This window comes from Salmo trutta, chromosome 2, assembly GCF_901001165.1.
Source record: "Salmo trutta chromosome 2, fSalTru1.1, whole genome shotgun sequence".
Taxonomy (NCBI): Eukaryota; Metazoa; Chordata; class Actinopteri; order Salmoniformes; family Salmonidae; genus Salmo; species Salmo trutta.
The window spans coordinates 60149480-60168835 of record NC_042958.1 but is presented as its reverse complement, the minus strand read 5'-3'; the positions used below and the strand labels follow the sequence as shown (position 1 = coordinate 60168835).

Sequence of the window (19356 nt, the reverse complement as noted above, 5' to 3'; positions counted from 1 at the left end):
CCCACGTGAGCACAGACATTGTGGCAACGTGATGGAACCGCCCTCCAAGGCGAGTGCATAAAAGGACTGCTAACGAAATTTACAACAGACCAGTATACGTGCAGCGCGAGCTGAATACGTTGAAATGGTTGCAATTTAAATACAGACCAGCATGACCGACAGCGTGAGCTGAATGTTACAAAATGGTTAAGACCCTCTGAAACTCGACGAGTGAAGAAGGCAAAGACTATACCAAACATTCTCAGTCTGCAGCTGGGTAATGTAATGTAGTCTAGAACTTTGACAAAAGACACGAGAAAGATCCCTTCAAGCAACCATTGGAACGTCTGAAGGATCCATTCTAACACTTCCAGAACAAAGCAGCCTACTACAACTTAACTTTGACATGGTAGAGGTGGTACAGAGAAGATAGCCCTATTTGGTAAAAGACCAAGTCCATTTTATGGCAAGAACAGCTCAAATAAGCAAAGAGAAACAACAGTTCTTCATTACTTTAAGACATGGTCAGTCAATCCAGGAAAATTTAAAGAACTTTAAAAAATTTCTTCAATCGCAGTCGCAAAAACCATCAAAAGCTATGATGAAACTGGCAAGGACCACCACAGGAAAGGAAGACCCAGAGTTACCTCTGCTGCAGAGGATAACTTCATTAGAGTTACCAGCCTCAGAAATGGCAGCCCAAACAAATACTTCACAGTTCAAGTAACAGACACATCACAAAATCAACTGTTCAGAAGAGACTGCGTGAATCAGGCCTTCATGGTCGAATTGCTGCAAAGAAACCACTTCCTTGGTGTCCACATCACCAACAAACTACTACTATATCATGGTCCAAACACACCAAGACAGTTGTGAAAAGGGCACGACAAAACCTATTCCCCCTCAGGAGACTGAAAATATTTGGCATGAGTCCTCAGATCCTCAAAACGTTCTACAGCTGCACCATCAAGAGCATCCTGACTGGTTGCATCACTGCCTGGTATGGCAACTGCCCGGCCTCCGACTGCAAGGCACTACGCAGTGTGTTAGGCCCAGTACATCACTGGGGCCAAGCTTCCTGCCATCCAGGACCTCTATACCAGGCGGTGTCAGAGGAAGGCCCAGAGATTTGCCAAAGACTTCAGCCAAGAAACACGAGCAATGGACATTAGTCTTTGTGAGACGCAGAGGTGAACGGATGATCTCTGCATGTGTGGCTCCCACCGTGAAGCATGGAGGAGGAGGTGTGATGGTGTGGGGGTGATTTGCTGGTGACACCATCATTGATTTATTTAGAATTCAAGGCACACTTAACCAGCATGACTACCACAGCATTCTGCAGTGATACGCCATCCCATCTGGCTTGCCCTTAGTGGGAATATAATTTATTTTTCAACAGGACAATGACCCAACACACATACAGGCTGTGTAAGGGCTATTTGACGAAGAACGAGAGTGATACAGTGCTGCATCAGATGACCTGGCCTCCACAATCACTCGACCTCAACCCAATTGAGATGGTTTGGGATGAGTTGGATCGCAGAGTGAAGGAAAAGTAGCAAACAAGTCCTCAGCATATGTGAGAACTCCTTCAAGACTCTGAAGCTGGTTGAGAGAATGTCAAGAGTGTGCAAAGCTGTCATCAAGGCAAAGGGTGGCTACTTTGAAGAATATATTTTGATTTGTTTAACACTTTTTTGGTTACTACATGATTCCATATGTGTTATTTCATAGTTTTGATGTCTTATTATTGATGTCACTATTATTCTACAATGTAAAAAAAAGTTAAAATAAAGAAAACCCCTTTTGACTGGTACTGTATATTTCAACACTATGCGGTTGGAATAATACTGTAGAATTGTGAAAATTATGATAATGGCCATTTAGTGTAAGAGCTGTTTGTTTTGGTCTTGCTTGAGAAATTGCTCAATCACAATAAGGTACTTAATTGTTACCCAGAAATTATTTGATATTGAGATAAAAACGGCTGCATTGGGCCTTTAAGAAAGTTGATCCTGTCTAGGGTGTAATAGTATCTAATATTGGCATACTTGGTTACTTTTTAATAATTTAAAAGTCCAGATGACAAATTCTGTAATTAGTTAATACTGTATGTGTGTGTGTGTGTGTGTGTGTGTGTGCATTTGCGTGCCTGCTGCTGCTTACCGTGTCTCTGTAGGCAGTGAAGGCAAAGCGGAGCTCAGCCCATTCAGTCTTCATTTTCTCCATGGCCTTCTCCAGAGAGTACTCCTTACTGGCAGAACCCCCTATCTCCTCAAGCCTGAGAGTTGAGGAAGGAAAAGTCAGAGACAGCTTCACATTGAGTAGCAAATCACAACATAACACATTTACGGAAAAGAGCAGAAACCCACTGAAAACGGTAATATCACTCGGGCTGGGACGATACCAGTATCGCAATATTCTTTCCATAGCAAAAATGAAAACACGAAGCAGACTATACTCTTTGGTCCTTTATAAACCTGCTGTATGTAAAATATTGTGTGCTATAGTTTGGAAAATAAATGGATGTGACTCTGGATGACAACATAATGATGCTTGTTTCCAATATTAGGGCTGATTTCCTAAAGAAGTAAAATCCGCTTTGTGTTTTGTTTCCTTGCCACGGTATTAACGAGTAAGGTGCTACTGGTATAACACTATACCACATTGAATCTCATTATGGTAATAAACCACCAATACAGTCCCTGTTTCTCACCAACAATTATTCGGATTTCAGTTCCCTCCTATCTATCGCAATGCTAAGGCAGAGTGTAGTGTGGGAATGAGGGGTTCTTACTTGTCGGAGAACTTGGACAGACCCAGCTCCACCATGTTAAACAGCGAGGTGTCCACATCTGGCTTGACATCGAAGCCCACGATGGTGCTGATCTGAAAACAGGACACAGAGAAGCACCAATTATTCTTCTCAGCTTCATGGATCACAGGTATGCAGGACTCACTGACCATCTTATCTGAGGTTGAACTGTCTGGTACTGATAAGAGTTGTACTTTGGCTACTGACTGTTAATGATAATAACGTCCCGTTTTCAGACTAACTCCAATTTTAGGACAAGCTGACAGTGTTTTGTAATGTGTTATCATACATAAATCCTTAAAAACACATTATATTCTGTCTTCTGGTTCAGTGTTGGTGCTCTGCTTCAGAGCTCCAGAGAGGGAGCGTCAGGGTACTGACCCTCTCCCAGTGACGGTCCTTGATGCCTGGATTACAGATGGTGGTGAGGATGGGCAGGTGCTGCTTGAATTTGTCGATCTTGATCTTGAAGCTGTCGGCCACGCGGCGCGGCCCTGGCAGGTCGGAGAAGGACTTGGTCAGCTTGTACATAGTCCTCCACATAGTGACCAGCTCTTCTGAGATCTTCTCAGCATTCAGGTGGAGGAAGGGACCTGGGGAGTGAGGCGCAAGATGAGAAAGTACACAAACAAGTAAGCAAACAAACAATCATTTCAGACCACAATGTGTAGAAACAAAATATATAGTTATTACGGCAGTTCTTTCTTTTAAAAATCTTATGCGTGGAACCATTAAACTTATAATACCAGTTGACATTTATCATAAAACTATGATACATCTTGATAAATGTTTTACAACATGGCCTGTGTGTAGTTCTGTACCGTTCATCCAGATCTCTGATTTGTTCTGGAAGTTGAGGGCATTGGTCCACAGCTGGTCATAGGGCTGCTTGTTGCCCATCAGGGTCTGCAGCATGGGGAACTGGCTCTGCTCCTTCTCCAGCAGAGTCTCCTCTTTGTTGATGTCCTGGAGGTGAGAGGAGAAGGCGACAAACCAATACCATATGAAAGTCATTCAGTAGCAAAAGCAGCAAACACAGCAACAAAACCCACAAGGTGATCCGATGGCTGACAAATTCGTTTCGCAAATTGCTCCTCATTACAAGCAGTTTCAGTGAAGGCAGGTCCAAACTGAGATAGTGAAGTGAAACAATTCATAAACAGAAAAAAACGATTCAGTTTGAACCATTTTCCGATTCTCCTTTCACTCACGTCCAGTTCGGTGACGGCGGCGTCCAGACAGGAGGTGAGCTCGTTGAGCTTCTCCACGTTGTTTTTCATCTCCTCCAGACTCATCAGCTCCTTCTTCTTGAAGGCCTCCACCTCCTTCCCCACACACTGCAACATCTGGTCAAACTCTGCTGTCCTGAGGAGGAGAGACAGGAGAGGAAACTCAGCATGAGACATAAGACGTCTGTGGTTTTGGTCTAGTATTTCTGTTTGGGTTTAGTGAGTATTTCGTGAAGAGTATTAGGGCATTACGGTGAAGTTTGAAGAGTGTGAAGAGAAAGAGGGCAGGGAGAGAGAGAGAGATAGAGAAGAAAGAAGTGAAAGAAAAGAGAAGAGAAGATGTCTCCATGCAAGGTTTAGTATTGGAGGTACCAGTTGTAAAGTTGACATGATGGTTCGGGATGAGGATTAGCCTTATTAGGGTCAGGACTGTCAATGTGTACTGGTGTGTAAGCTACCTCTTGAGGAGGTGGTCCTCAGCATGTTCTCTCCTGGTGGCCAGACGGCTCTTGCTGATCTCAAACACAGCCAGGATCTGCTCTGGCCAGTGGAACACACTACTGTTCAACTTCACATCATCGTCTGGAGAGAGAGAGAGAGCACAGAGATATCATGGTAGGTATAGAACTAAACATGCAAAACCTCCACCACAATAAGCAATAACACTTCAAAGGCATTATCCATAAGATTTTCCCATTTAAATCCCAATGCAGAAATGTGTTTCCTAGAACGACAGGTGTTCTACTCTACATGACCAAACAACATATCTGCTCAGTGCATCTCAATTCTATACCCAAATCCCCAACTGTAAACTATCGACGGATGTCCTCCATTACGCACGAGGCAGGGTGGCGTAGTCCAAGAGGAAGCTGAGGCGGTTGGCGGCCTCGTTGATCTCATCTTTCAGCTTGTGGACGGTAACCTCGCTGGTGTGCTTTAGGTACTGGTTCAGGGCCACCAGCTCCTCCGTGTTGCCTGGGGCCCCTGTGATGGTTGCAGCGATCTCGTCATAGCGGTGACAGATGCTAGGAAAAGAAAATCGGATTTCCGATTATTTTCTTCCAACACTAAGGGAGATTTAGCTCTTTGCTATAAGTCAAAAACTTCAAAGGTAGTAGTAACATTAGTACACAATAGTAGGAGCATTACATAATTGAGTCAACTGTGAATGAGTGGATTTACCATCCAGTCCTTTTTGCGTAACGTGTGGCCTTATGGGTAGTGTAGTTCTATCTAAAACATAAGGAGTTCGTCCCTCTCTCACCTCTTGTTGAGCTCTCGGTTCTCATCCACCTCGAAGACGATGAGCCTGTCCTTCAGCCTCTCAGCGCGGTCACACAGGTCCTTGTTCAGGCTCAGAACGTCCAGGCAAAACATGGACAGGGGCACCGTGATGTGCATTGAGGCAATCTCCTTCCACAACTGCTGCACACCCTCGATTTTCTGAGAAGGGGTAGGTAGAAGTAGCCGTTATCATCCGATCTCCAACTTCGCCATTCGAATAATAGCCTCTATATAAAGCTTGACAGTGCAATCCATGTTAAATGGTTGAATATTTCTTACGTTATACAGTACCAGTCAAAAGTTTGGACACACCTACTCCTTCAAGGGTTTTTCTTTATTTTTACTATTTTCTACATTGTAGAATATTAGTAATGACATCAAAACTATGAAATAACACATACGGAATCATGTAGTAACCAAAAAAGTGTTAAACAAATCAAAATATATTTTATATTTTACATTCTTCAAAGTAGCCACCCTTTGCCTTGATGACAGCTTTGCACACTCTTGGCATTCTCTCAATCAGCTTCATGAGGCAGTCACCTGGAATGCATTTCAACAGGTGTCCCTTGTTAAAAGTTCATTTGTGGAATTTATTTGATTTTTAATGCGTTTGAGCATTTGTGTTGTGACAAGGTAGGGGTGGTATACATAAGTTAGCCCTGTTAAGTAAAAGACCATGTCCACAATTATGGCAAGAACAGCTCAAATAAGCAAAGAGAAACGACAGTCGATCATTACTTTAAGACACGAAGGTCAGTCAATCCGGAAAATTTCAATAACTTTGAAAGTTTCTTCAAGTGCAGTTGCAAAAACCATAAAACACTATGATGAAACTGGCTCTCATGAGGACTGCCACAGGAAAGGAAGACCCAGAGTTAGCTCTGCTGCAGAGAATAAGTTCATTAGTTACCAGCCTCAGAAATTGCAGCCCAAATTGTAAGGATCGACGCTGGAGACGAGAAGCAAGTACAGGGAGTGAACATTTAATACACAACGGACATGAAACAGAACATGAACCACATCTGGCCAGGTGAAAAATAGCAACATCAACGACAATAATGCTGACACGGGGACTTAACGGAGGAACAGACAGATATACACGGGGCAATCAACAAAGTGAAAGAGTCCAGGTGAGTCCAATGAGCGCTGCTGCGAGTAATGATGGTGACAGGTGTGCGTAATGAAGGTAGCCTGGCGCCCTCGAGAGCCAGAGAAGGGGAGCGGGCGCAGGCATGACAGTACCCCCCCCCCCCCCCCCCCCCCCCGGGGTGAGCCTGATGGGCCGGCCGAGGCATGGGCGCTGGACAAGCTGGCTGAGGCATAGAAGACCGACGAGCCGGCAGAGGCGTGGGAACCTGACGATCCAGCTGATCCCCCCCGCTGAGGCGTGGGAGCCTGATGGGCCGGCTGAAGCATAACGTGGGGTGGGCGTCTGCCGAGCCAACCGAGGCAAGAAGACCTCTCGAGCCAGCTAAGGCGTGGAAGCCGGACGAGCTAGTTGAGGTCTAACGACGACGGCACCAGGACCCGACGTCACCAACCAAAACAAAAACCAAAAACTCCCTGATGCTTCCTTTAGTGGTGTCACCATTCTGTGAGGATCGACGCTGGAGATGAGAAGCAAGTACAGGGAGTGAACATTAATAAACAACGGACATGAAACAGAACAGGAAAAGTGTCTGGACAGGGGAAAAATAATGACAATAATGCTGACACGGGGACCCAATGGAGGAACAGACAGATATAGACGGGGCAATCAACAAAGTGAAGGAATCCAGGTGAGTTCAATGAGCGCGGCAGCGCGTAATGATGGTGACAGGTGTGCGTAATGAAGGCAGCCTGGCGCCCTCGAATGCCAGACAGGGGGAGCGGGAGCACAAACAAATGCTTCACAGAGTTCAAGTAACAGACATCTCAATATCAACTGTTCAGAGGAGACTGCGTGAATCAGGCCTTCATGTTCGAATTGCCGCAAAGAAACCAGCCGCCGTGTCTTTGTGAGACGCAGAGTAGGTGAACGGATGATCTCCGCATGTGTGGTTTCCACCGTGAAGCATGGAGGAGGAGGTGTGATGCTGTGGGGATGCTTTACTGGTAACACTGTCTGTGATATATTTACAATTCAAGGTACACTTAACCAGCATGGCTACCACAGCATTCTTCAGTGATACGCCATCCCATCCTGTTTTCCAACAGGACAATGACACAACACATCTCTAGGCTGTGTAAGGGCTATTTGACCAAGAAGGAGAGTGATGGAGTGCTGCATCAGATGGCCTCCACAATCACCCGACCTCAACCCAATTGAGATGGAAAAGCAGCCAACAAGTGCTCAGCATATGTGGGAACTCCTTCAAGACGGTTGGAAAAGCATTCCAGGTGAAGCTGGTTGAGAGAATGCCAAGAGTGTGCAAAACTGTAATCAAGGCAAAGGGTGGCTACTTTGAAGAATCCCAAATATAAAATGTATTTTGATTTGTTTAACACTTTTTTGGTTACTACATGATTTCACGTGTTATTTCATAGTTTTGATGTCTTCACTATTATTGTACAATGTAGAAAATAGTAAAAAATTAAGAAAAATCCTTGAATAAGTAGGTGTGTCCAAACCTTTGACTGGTACTGTAGGTCTACAAGTAGTGTTTGAAGGAAGGAAGGCAGAGAGGCAAATCTACCTTAGTAAAACCTTGCAGGGAGTGTTTTTCTTTGAGGAATGCCACTATATCCTGCTTTGCAGTGTTGTCTAGTAGGTTGCTGTACTTCTTATACACGTTCAGGTACCTGGAGATCATATTGAAACATTGCAATGAGTAATTTTCTTAAAAGAGCCTTCCTCCACCAAACAGGTTAACATAAAAATATTGGAAGAAAGTAGAATGTCAGATAGTTGACTGAAATTTAGGTAATATAGGTTTAGTTATGTCCCCATACTTCTTTGGTCCCACAGTGTTCTTCTGGAAGATGCTCTTGGCTCTATTGATCAGGTCTGTGACCAGCAGCTCGTCAGGTCTGACGGAGTGCAGATAAAGGCCCTGTCCCTGGATTTCTGGGAATAGGTTACACTCCACCTGTACAGAGAAGACCAGACAAACTGTCAGTCACAATCATTTCCATGTTGAGCACCAGAACAGATTAATTATATATATTTTTTTGTAGACAGAGGTCACATTCAATGTGTACAAATGTGAATAAACGATTTTAAAGTGCACATGCAGTCTTTTTTTATTACAATTTTAAATCATCACTGTATGTTTAATACATCACTGTGAGTTTTTTCCATGAAAATAACTCAAAATATTTGTTTCATCATTTATTTCCCTGAGCCTCCTTTTGCCATTTCAATTATCAGTCTGTGTGGTTAGGAACACCTAGACTCTGAGCCTACCCCGCTTACCCCTTCAAACTATGAGGATACATATGCAAATAAAAGATGACTGGTCATTGGTTAGAATAATCTGATCAGATTGTGATGTCATGATGTGGGCCAAAAACTCCATCCCATCTAAACAGGCTGAAATTCCAGGATTTATTTTCAAAATCTCTTACACTAAAAGGGCATTATCATATTTTTCACAATTTCAAAGTTTTATTTCAACCTCATAGGGTGGAAATATCATAACTAAACAGGACTGCACTGCCCCTTTAAACTGTTAATATTGGAAATGTTTTAATTCCAGAAATAGATTGAACAGATTAGATAAACAACTGAACATTAATAATGAAGAACTGAAAGGACAGGAGGCTGAGAGTTTTTTTTTTATACCCGTGGGAGTTTCTGGGCGCTCTTGATGATCTCCATGAAGCCCCGGTGGATGAGCTCCCAGCATTCCTGAAGGCTGGGCAGGAAGACAATGCGAGGCTCCTCCACCCTCAGCTTGACCAGCAGCACCTGAGGCTGCACGAAGCGCATCTCATCAAACACTTCACCAAAGTCATTCCCGTCCTGTCCAACAAATCATAGAGAACAGAAAAAATAACATTGGTTTTCTTTATAATGAACTAATTGATATATATAGGCACAGTATGTGTTTCTATATCAAGTGTAGAGCGGATCTGGTCTGATCAAACGGGTGTAATCGAGTTAGGGTAAACCATGTGTGTAACTATAGAGCTGGGGCATCAAACTCACAGACGATGTAATCGGCATCACTCTGCACACTGCCCTATCCCATCTGGACAAGAGGAATACCTATGTAAGAATGCTGTTTATTGACTATAGCTCAGCATTCAACACCATAGTACCCTCCAAGCTCATCATTAAGCTCGAGGCCCTGGGTCCTGACACCGCTATGTACAACTGGGTCCTGGACTTTCTGATGGGCAGCCCCCAGGGGGTGAAGGTAGGAAACATCAATTCCACTCCGCTGATCCTCATCACTGGGGCCCCACAAGGGTGTGTGCTCAGCCCCCTCCTGTACTCCCTGTTCACCCATGACTGTGTGGCCAAGCACGCCTCCAACTCTATCATCAAGTTTGCAGACAACACAACAGTAGTAGGCTTGATTACCAACGATGACGAGACAGCCTACAGGGAGCAGGTGAGGGCTATGGGAGTGTGATGCCTGGAAAACAACCTCACACTCAAAGTCAACAAAACAAAGGAGATGATTGTGGACTTCAGGAAACAGCAGAGGGTGCACCCCCCATCTACATCGACGGGACCACAGTCTTTAGTAGCGGGCCGTGTCGGTGGCACTGTATTATCCTCCAAGCACGCAAAGAAGTTGTTTAATTTGTCTCTGAGCAAGCTGTTGGTGTCCGCGACGGGGCTGGTTTTCGTTTTGTAATCTGTGATTGCCTGTAGACCCTGCCACATACGTCTCGTGCTTGAGCCATTGAATTTCGACTCCACTTTGTCTCTGTACTGATGCTTTGCTTGTTTGATTGCCTTACAGAGGGAATAACTACACTGTTTGTATTTGATCATGTTTCCAGTCGCCTTGCCATAATTAAATGCGATGTTACGTGCTTTCAATTTTGCGCGAATGCTGCCATCAACCCACAGTTTCTGGTTAGGGAAGGTTTTAATAGTCACAGTGGGTACAACATCTCCTATACACTTCCTTATAAACTCGTTCACAGAGTCAGCATATACGTCAATATTATTGTCTGAGGCTACCCGGAACATATCCCGGTCCACGTGATCGAAGCAATCTTGAAGTGTGGAATCCGATTGGTCAGACCAGCATTGGATAGACCTAAGCACGGGCGCTTCCTGTTTTAGTTTCTGCCTACAGGAGGGGAGCAACAACATGGAGTCATGGTCAGATTTGACAAAAGGAGGGCGGGGGAGGGCCTTGTATGCTTTGCGGAAGTTAGAGTAGCAGTGGTCGAGTGTGTTACTCGCTCGTGTACTGCAATCGATATGCTGATAGAATTTAGGTAGCCTAGTTCTCAAATTAGCTTTGTTAAAATCCCCAGCTACAATAAATGCAGCCTCAGGATATTTGATTTCCAGTTTGCATAAAGTCCAGTGAAGTTCCTTGATGGCTGTCTTGGTATCCGCTTGCGGGGGGATATACACGGCTGTGACGATAACCGAGGAGAAATCTCGGTCGGCATTTGATTGTGAGGAATTGTAGGTCAGGTGAACAAAAGGACTTGTGTTCTTGTATGTTGTTACAATTACACCATGAGTCGTTAATCATGAAACATACACCCCCGCCCTTCTTCTTACCAGAGAGATGTTAGTTCCTGTCGGTGCGATGCACTGAAAATCCCGTTGGCTGAACGGACTCCGACAGTATGTCCCCAACTAGCCATGTTTCCGTGAAACAGAGTATGTTACAATCCCGGATATCTCTTTGGAAAGCAACTCTTGCCCTAATTTCGTCAACTTTGTTAACTAGGACCTGGACATTAGCGAGTAATATACTCGGAAGCGGTGGGTGGTGTGTGCGCATCCGAAACCTCACTAGAAGACCGCTCCGGCACCCTCTCCTCCGACGGCGTTTTTTTTAGGTCGGCCTCTGGAATCAGTTCAAATGCCCTGAGAGGTACAGACAAAGGATCCGCTTTGGGAAAGTCACATTCCCGGTCGTAGTGCTGGTAAGTTGACGTCTCTCTGATATCCAATAGTTCTTCCCAGCTGTATGTAATAACATTGCAGGTTTTCTGGGCTAACAATGTAAGAAATAACACATTAAAAAAACAGAAAACTCCACAGTTTCCTAAGGACTTGAAGCGAAGCTGCCATCTCTATCAGTGCTATCTTGTATATGCCAAGTCCTTTTGTTCACCTGACCTAAATGTTGTATAATTTGTTAGATATTACTTATTAGATATTACTGCACTGTCGGAGCTAGAAGCACAAGCATTGCGCTACACCCACAATAACATTTGCTAATCACGTGTATGTGACCAATAAAATGTAATTAGATTTGATTTTAAACTAATTTTAACCCAAACGTCGCATTCGTCTTCAACGAGGTGCAGTGGGACGCATTTAAAATTGGTTATATTTCCTCGCCGTCAAGATTTGCCTAAAAATAGTCCAATATCCATCGCTTTTGGGATTTTTGATATTCCAAATGTCTAGCTTTCGATGACTCTTAGCAAGAGGGACAGAGTGAACTGACTATAAATGTACAGTTGAAGTCGGAAGTTCACATACACCTTAGCCAAATACATTTGAACTCAGTTTTTCACAATTCCTGACATTTAATCCCAGTAAAGATTCCCTGTTTTAGGTCAGTTGGGATCACCACTTTATTTTAAGAATGTGAAATGTCAGAATAATAGTAGCGAGAATGATTTATTTCAGCTTTATGTTCTTTCATCACATTCCCTGTGGGTCAGAAGTTTACATACACTCAATTAGTATTTGGTAGCATTGCCTTTAAATTGTTTAACTTGGGTCAAACGTTTCGGGTAGCCTTCCACAAAATTCCCACAACAAGTTGGGTGAATTTTGGCCTATTCCTCCTGACAGAGCTGGTGTAACTGAGTCAGGTTTGTAGGCCTCCTTGCTCGCACACGCTTTTTCAGTTCTGCCTACAGATTTTCTATAGGATTGAGGTCAGGGCTTTGTGATGGCCACTCCAATACCTTGACTTTGTTGTCCTTAAGTCATTTTACCACAACTTTGGAAGTATGCTTGGGGTCATTGTCCATTTGGAAGACCCATTTGCGACCAAGCTTTAACTTCCTGACTGATGTCTTGAGATGTTGCTTCAATATATCCACATAATTTTCCTCCCTCATGATGCCTTCTATTTTGTGAAGTGCACCAGATCCTCCTGCAGCAAAGCACCCCCACAACATGATGCTGCCACCCCCGTGCTTCACGGTTGGGATGGTGTTCTTTGGTTTGCAAGCCTCCCCCTTTTACCTCCAAACATAACGATGGTCATTATGGCCAAACAGTTCTATTTTTGTTTCATCAGAACAGAGGACATTTCTCCAAAAAGTACGATCTTTGTCCCCATGTGCAGTTGCAAACCGGACTCCGCTTTTTATGGCGGTTTTGGAGCAGTGGCTTCTTCCTTGCTGAGCAGCCTTTCAGGTCATGTCGATACAGGACTCGTTTTACTGTGGATATAGATACTTTTGCACCTATTTCCTCCAGCATCTTCACAAGGTCCTTTGCTGTTGTTCTGGGATTGATGTGCACTTTTCGCACCAAAGTACATTAATCTCTAGGAGACAGAACGCTTCTCCTTCCTGAGCGGTATGACGGCTGCGTGGTGTTTATACTTGCGTACTATTGTTTGTACAGATGAACATGGTACCTTCAGGCATTTGGAAATTGCTCCCAAGGATGAACCAGACTTGTGGAGGCCGGATTGAATGGGCTCGCTTTTGAAAGGGCTATGTTTGACTTTTATTTTACTATGTTTTGAATGGGCTATGTTTGACACCCCTTGTATAGATAGTTGAACCGTGGTTGAACCCTGACAGAGTTGAGTGGTTAGACAGACCTGGTGCAGGGTGAAGAACTGGAGCAGGTCCTGCAGGGAGGCAATGATCAAGCTCCGGAGCTGCAGGGACATGAGGGCGGCCACGCAGGAGAAGAACTCCTGGGCACTGACTGGGGCCACGTGGTCACTCTGGGGCACCAGGGGCAGCCAAAGGTCCTTGTAGGTGACAAACAGGGACACACAGCGTGGCAGCCACCTGCAAGACACAGACAATGGGGTCTCATATAGTCCAAATGAGGGATTGTTGTATGTACACCGAACAATAAAATATACACAATATGCAATAATTTCAATGATTTTACTGAGTAACAGTTCATATAAGGAAATCAGTCAATTGAAATAACTTTATTAGGCCCTAATCTATGGATTTGATTGGGAATACAGATACGCATCTGTTGGTCACAGATACCTTAAAAAAAGGTAGGGGTGTGTATCAGATCTGGTGTGACCACCATTTGCCTCATCCAGCGCAACACATGTCCTTCGCATAGAGTTGATCAGGCTGTTGATTGTGGCCTGTGGAATGTTGTCCCACTCCTCTTCAATGGCTGTGCGAAGTTGCTGGATATTGGCAGGAACTAGAATATGTTGTCATACGCGTCGATCCAGAGCATCCCAAACATGCTCAACGGGGGACATGTCTGGTGAGTATGCAGGCCATGGAAGAACTGGGTCATTTTCAGCTTCCAGGAATTGTGTACAGATCCTTGCAACATGGAGTCATGCATTATCATGCTGAAACATGAGGTGATGCCGGCAGATGAATGGCACGACAATGGGCGTCAGGATCTCATCATGGTATCTCTGTGCATTCAAATTGCCATCAATAAAATGCAATTGTGTTCGTTGTCCGTAACTTATCCCTGCCCATACCATAACCCCACCGCCACTGTTCACAACGTTGACATGAGCAAACCACTTGCGCACACAACGCCATACACGCTGTCTGCCATCTGCCCAGTACAGTTGATTCTTCTGTAAAGAGCGCACTTCTCCAGAATACCAGGGGCCATCAAAGGTGAGCATCTTCCCACTGAAGTCAGTTACGATGCCGAACTGCAGTCAGGTCAAGACCCTGGAGAGGACAACGAGTACGCAGATGAGCTTCCCTGAGACGGTTTCTGACAGTTTGTGTGATTCTTTCGGTTGTGAAAACTGACAGTTTCATCAGCTGTGTGGGTGGCTGGTCTCAGAAGCCGGATGTGGAGGTCCTGGTCTGGTGTGGTTACACATGGTCTGCAATTGTGAGGCCGGTTGGACGTACTGCCAAGTTCTCTAAAACGACATTGGAGGCGGTTTATGGTAGAGAGATTAAAATTAAATTCTCTGGCAACAGCTATGGTGGACATTCCTGCAGTCAGCATGCCAATTGCATGCTCCTTCAAAACTTGAAATATCTGTGGCATTGTGTTGTGTGACAAAACTGCACATTTTACAGTGGCCTTTTAATGTCCCCAGCACAAGGTGCACCTATGTAATGATCATGCTGTTTAATCAGCTTCTTCATATGCCACACCTGTCAGGTGGATGGATAATCTTGGCAAAGGAGAAATGCTCAATAACAGGGATGTAAACAAATTTGTACACAACATTTGAGAGAAATTTGCTTTTTGTGCATATAGAAAATGGCAGGGATCTTTAATTTCAGCTTATAAAACATAGGACTAACACTTTACATTTTGCGTTTATATTTTTGTTCAGTGTATATGCCCCCGGTGATTGAATAGAGGCTTTCTGGCAGCGGTGTGACACCATTTTGCCACCAGTGATTGATAGGAAAGTTGCCACCAGCATTCTGACGCCGACAGTGGTCTGATACAGTAGCTGCTTGCTTGCTGGTCCCCTGTATGTGTGTACTATTGTTGTTACACATATACCCCTGTATGTATGTTACTCTATGGCGTAGTTTCCACCTCCAGAAAAAGGACGAAACCTAGCAACTGGTGCAATGTTTTGGCATTTCAACAGCATCACACCAGAACATGATCTCCTTTGGCTCTACTGTGGTTGGCAAGGGAGACTGAACTATCAGAGAACAATGGTATCCAAGAAGGCACAAACTCAGAATAAAAATCAACACATTTTTGTGAAATTTCAATGGCTCATATTTCAGCCACAAATCATGTTTACTGGTTCCTTGCTCTAAACACAGCAGGTTGCAATGGAATCCTTAAGTGAGAAGAAAGACACGACAGGGGTATGACACAGTGAACAAGGAGAAAACATGAGACTCTCACTACAACACCGGGATTAGCCATGCAGACCTTGGCCTACCTGCCGACCTGTATGTCAACCCGCCTGTCTGTCTACCTGGCTGAATGACTGTCTTGCAGGCTCTGACTGTCTGTCTATCTGGTTGACTTGACTGACTTGACTGACTCTCTACCCGTCTGTCTGGCTGGCTGACTGACTGTTTTACTGATTGTTTGATTAACTGCCTGACTGACTGACTGAAGACAGTAGGCTACTAACCTATTAGCCAGGTCGTCCCTGGTGATTTGGCACTGTCTCTGAATCAGGTCTTCAAACTCGGTGGGCAGCAGGGGGAAGTTGGCAGAGAAAAGGTCCCCTAGTCTCACAAACCTCAAGGAGGAGAAACTGAAAGGATGAGAAAGAAAGACAGAGAGACATAAGGGTTAACTTGTATTATCTGAACTGTGTGTCCACTTTAATTTCACACACCGATCAACTCTTATTTAAGACATTTAAGACATGGTTATTAACAGTAGGGGTTCATGGTGATTCACTTGGTTTGATCAACTAATGCAGGTCAAAACAGGAGATCAACAGAGCACCATGCAGGCTCAGGCAAGTCCATTAAGAAACTGTATCTGAAACTCCATCTTCTGACCCACAGAGAGGAGATTAGCTCTTAGAGCATTTAAACAATTGTTTAGCTTGTTTTATGGTACTGAGCTTAGTTTTGCTTCCTTATGTTTTTTTTGGTAAACAGTTTATATGCCATTATGAGATTGGTTGCCAGAGCAACAGTGTATTCTGCCACACATAGACCTACTACCAAATGTGATCTGTGATTTAGGGGAATGTAAACCTATGCAAACCATTTTGTTACCTAGTTTACTGGAACTACAAACCCTGACACAAAATGGAAGATGGTTACAGTTGATGCTCATTTTAAGCCAGTCTTTGCTCAGGCTTCTAGGCTACCTGTTCACCCAGAGGTCCTGCAGGTGGACCATCATGGGGTTGAGAGTGAAGAGGTGCTGGCTCTGCCAGGTGTGGGCCTGGCTGTAGTTGCAGGCCCAGGGGACGGGCCCTCGGATCACCCTCCTGGGGAAGGGCCTGGGGATGCTGGAGATGAACAAACGCTGCCTCTCCGACGGGTCCCTCAGGATGTAGTCAACTGGTTGGATCCAAGAAGGGAGACAGAAAACATGGAGGCAAGGGAACTTTCAGTGGGGGAAGGGTGATTTGATAGACAACCACATTGTTTTGATAGGAATGTTTGTGAATATGTGTAGGCTATCTTCTTTTAAGTTGTTACTGGATAGTAAAATTAAAATGACTATCTACATTATTAGTACACTCATTACAAGTAGTGTATTAATAAATGAAAGTAGTATTGCAGTACATGTAAGAAACATTGCAGTCATGTAACAAATCCTCCTGCTACCTATGCTCTTCCTGAGACTGAAGCCGTAGTCTTTGTTGACCTCGTCTAGCAGATTCCCCTTCAGTATCTCCATGTCCCTGCTGCTGTCCTGAATGCCAGGGGGCAGGAGCTTCATTATGTTCTTAATCTGCTGGGGAGGCTGGTGGGCCAGCATTGGGCTGTGGACGCCGTTACTAATGTAGTACACGTACCTCTGTAGAAACCAGCAAAACACTTCACATCAAGTAAACATCCAAAATGAACAAGCTGCCAAAAGAGTGAAAGCAATGGAACAATTGACTGACTAAATTGGTTGAATGGACTGGAGGCTATACTATTCTAATTGCCTGCTCTATTCTATTCCCACTATTTTATTCTCCTCTATTCGATTACATTCTATGTAATTCTATATAATATATAATATTTCCTTATCTATTCTATTTTCTTCCATATTCCATTCTATTTCCCTATCTATTCTATTTCCTTATCTATTCTATTCTGGATGCTTACCTCCAGGTCTCTTTCTGTAGGTTCTGTCTCAAAAGGCCACATCTGTTCCTCTTGGCTCCGCATGATGTCCAGCTGCTGTTTGGGGGTCAGGGGTCGGCTGATGGGGGGCAGAGGCTCTTTGGGGCTGAGCTTAAGTCCAGGTGAGATCGAGGTGTCAGGAGCTGAATCCCTGGGATTGAGATGACAAAGCATTACAAAGACCACTTCAATGACACCCCTTTGTCCAGATTTCAGTGGTCAACACTTAATGTTGATGTATTTGATAGGCATCTTACCATCCCCTGGGGGCAAGTCTCTTCCTCTTCTCAGCTGGGCTAGATGCTAAAATGAAAATTAAGATAAAATGTTCTATCTTGTTTTGGATATTATTGTTTTGATGCCACTCAATTCAGCACCGATCAGGTGGTCAGCAAAGTAGCAACAATGGGATGAATCAGAATAAGAATTATTTGCATATGAAAATGTTAAAAGGATACAAGGTGCAGGTACATCCACAAGTGAGTCTTTGACGGTTCCAGGTCTCCTCTGTAGGTTTCTGATCTTCAGGTGACGAGCCTGGGGGCTGTAGTTGTTCCCAATGGACTCACTGGGGGTGCGATGGTGCCGTTGCTCCTTATAAGGGACAGCCAGAGTCCAAGAGGTGTTCTGGAGGATGGGTGGGTGATGGCTGTGCCTGAGAACAATCTGGAACAATTTAAAAGTAATGAGTTAACTTGCAGGAATTACATGGAATTGTCCTAGTAGGTATGCACACAAAGGAACACAGTAATACTTTTCCACCTATCAATAGCACTTTAGGGACTGGCTTCTTTACATAAAGGTCTTACTTGGTAAAGCTCTGACGGTTCTTCACTAGAGGCCTGGGGCTGAGGTGGGAGACCAGGTAGTCCTCTTGCATGACTCATGTTATATATAGAATCATCCTCCATCTGCAGTTCAAATAGAAACTCTCACTCAGCTGAGCAAGGCTCTCTGACCACTACATTCACAAGCACACTTATGTTGTACGCATAATTTAGTTATCAAAACAAAGCATAGCCTACCTCTTTTAAGCGTTCCATGTTAACTGAGGAAATTGTCAATTAAATAAGTAACGTCAAGCTAGAGGCAGTGGTTATAGAGCGGATATAACATGTTTTAAGACTAAACCTTTTGAAATATGTGTCTAAAACACACGAACCCACTGCAAAACCTGCGCACACCAATGTGCGATGCAATTCTATCCACACAGAATGATTTGAAACATTCCAATACACCCGAAACGTTCCATTACAGTATGTCATAATTAGCCTACCTGTCGCTGGTGCTTTCGCGACAGTATTTCCATTCTGTCAACATGTCGTTTCTTAGCAAATGCCATTCCTAAAATGTATCACAAAGCTTCGTTTGTGACATTTCTCACAAAGTTTTCAAAGTGCCACTGCCACACCGCTTGAAAGACCACCTCTGGCACCAACTCATACAGCCACTGTCATGAGGAGTTGTAGGCGAGGCAGCTACTGTAGTCCACCATTCTACCCGGCTAATATAATAATGGGAAAATCAATGTTGATGACACTATTCTGTAGTTAAAGAACTACAATCAGCTACAATGTCTCCATCCGGGGACTTCTCTCCCATGGTAACAGCTGTCGTTACCTAGCAACGTGAGTCATGAAAACTTTTAGGCATATGTTTAAAACAAATGTTTTTACTCGAATGACCAGCAAATAGTACCAAATATTGTGCTTGAGCTGGATTAGAAAGACAGTTCTTAGCCTGTCATAAGATTTTGTTCTGACTGAGAGACTTGACAGAATACACTTTGCTGAGCCATACATGTGGGATTTGAAGATTTATTTGTGCATACAGTCATCCATAAACGCAATCATATTACGCTTCAACATGCGATGATTGTTGATAGGGAGATGGACAAAGGACAAACATGGACAAACATCGATTTACTAAACGTTTCTAATGGCCACTAGGGGTCACAACAAGCTAGTTCGTGGTAGTGGGGTCAGT

The 19356-nt window shown here is 44.1% G+C and overlaps 1 protein-coding gene across 1 annotated transcript in view; it reads right to left on the bottom strand.

Annotated features, from left to right (window-relative positions):
* dnah3 (dynein axonemal heavy chain 3) overlaps nucleotides 1-18898 on the bottom strand; it is a 50539-nt gene extending 31641 nt beyond the window's left edge. The window contains exons 1-20 of the mRNA XM_029708933.1: nucleotides 18647-18898; nucleotides 18180-18281; nucleotides 17829-18036; nucleotides 17628-17673; nucleotides 17353-17521; nucleotides 16864-17056; nucleotides 16398-16593; nucleotides 15702-15827; nucleotides 13230-13425; nucleotides 9074-9253; nucleotides 8242-8378; nucleotides 7986-8091; nucleotides 5288-5466; nucleotides 4864-5048; nucleotides 4482-4605; nucleotides 4006-4159; nucleotides 3616-3760; nucleotides 3176-3387; nucleotides 2777-2868; nucleotides 2146-2260 (exon numbers count right to left, since the gene is read on the bottom strand). Of these exons, the coding sequence (XP_029564793.1) occupies nucleotides 2146-2260; nucleotides 2777-2868; nucleotides 3176-3387; nucleotides 3616-3760; nucleotides 4006-4159; nucleotides 4482-4605; nucleotides 4864-5048; nucleotides 5288-5466; nucleotides 7986-8091; nucleotides 8242-8378; nucleotides 9074-9253; nucleotides 13230-13425; nucleotides 15702-15827; nucleotides 16398-16593; nucleotides 16864-17056; nucleotides 17353-17521; nucleotides 17628-17673; nucleotides 17829-18036; nucleotides 18180-18281; nucleotides 18647-18712 (2931 nt within the window). The 5' untranslated portion in view covers nucleotides 18713-18898. The remainder of the gene's footprint in view (nucleotides 1-2145; nucleotides 2261-2776; nucleotides 2869-3175; nucleotides 3388-3615; nucleotides 3761-4005; nucleotides 4160-4481; nucleotides 4606-4863; nucleotides 5049-5287; nucleotides 5467-7985; nucleotides 8092-8241; nucleotides 8379-9073; nucleotides 9254-13229; nucleotides 13426-15701; nucleotides 15828-16397; nucleotides 16594-16863; nucleotides 17057-17352; nucleotides 17522-17627; nucleotides 17674-17828; nucleotides 18037-18179; nucleotides 18282-18646) is intronic.
* Nucleotides 18899-19356: the final 458 nt, after the last annotated feature.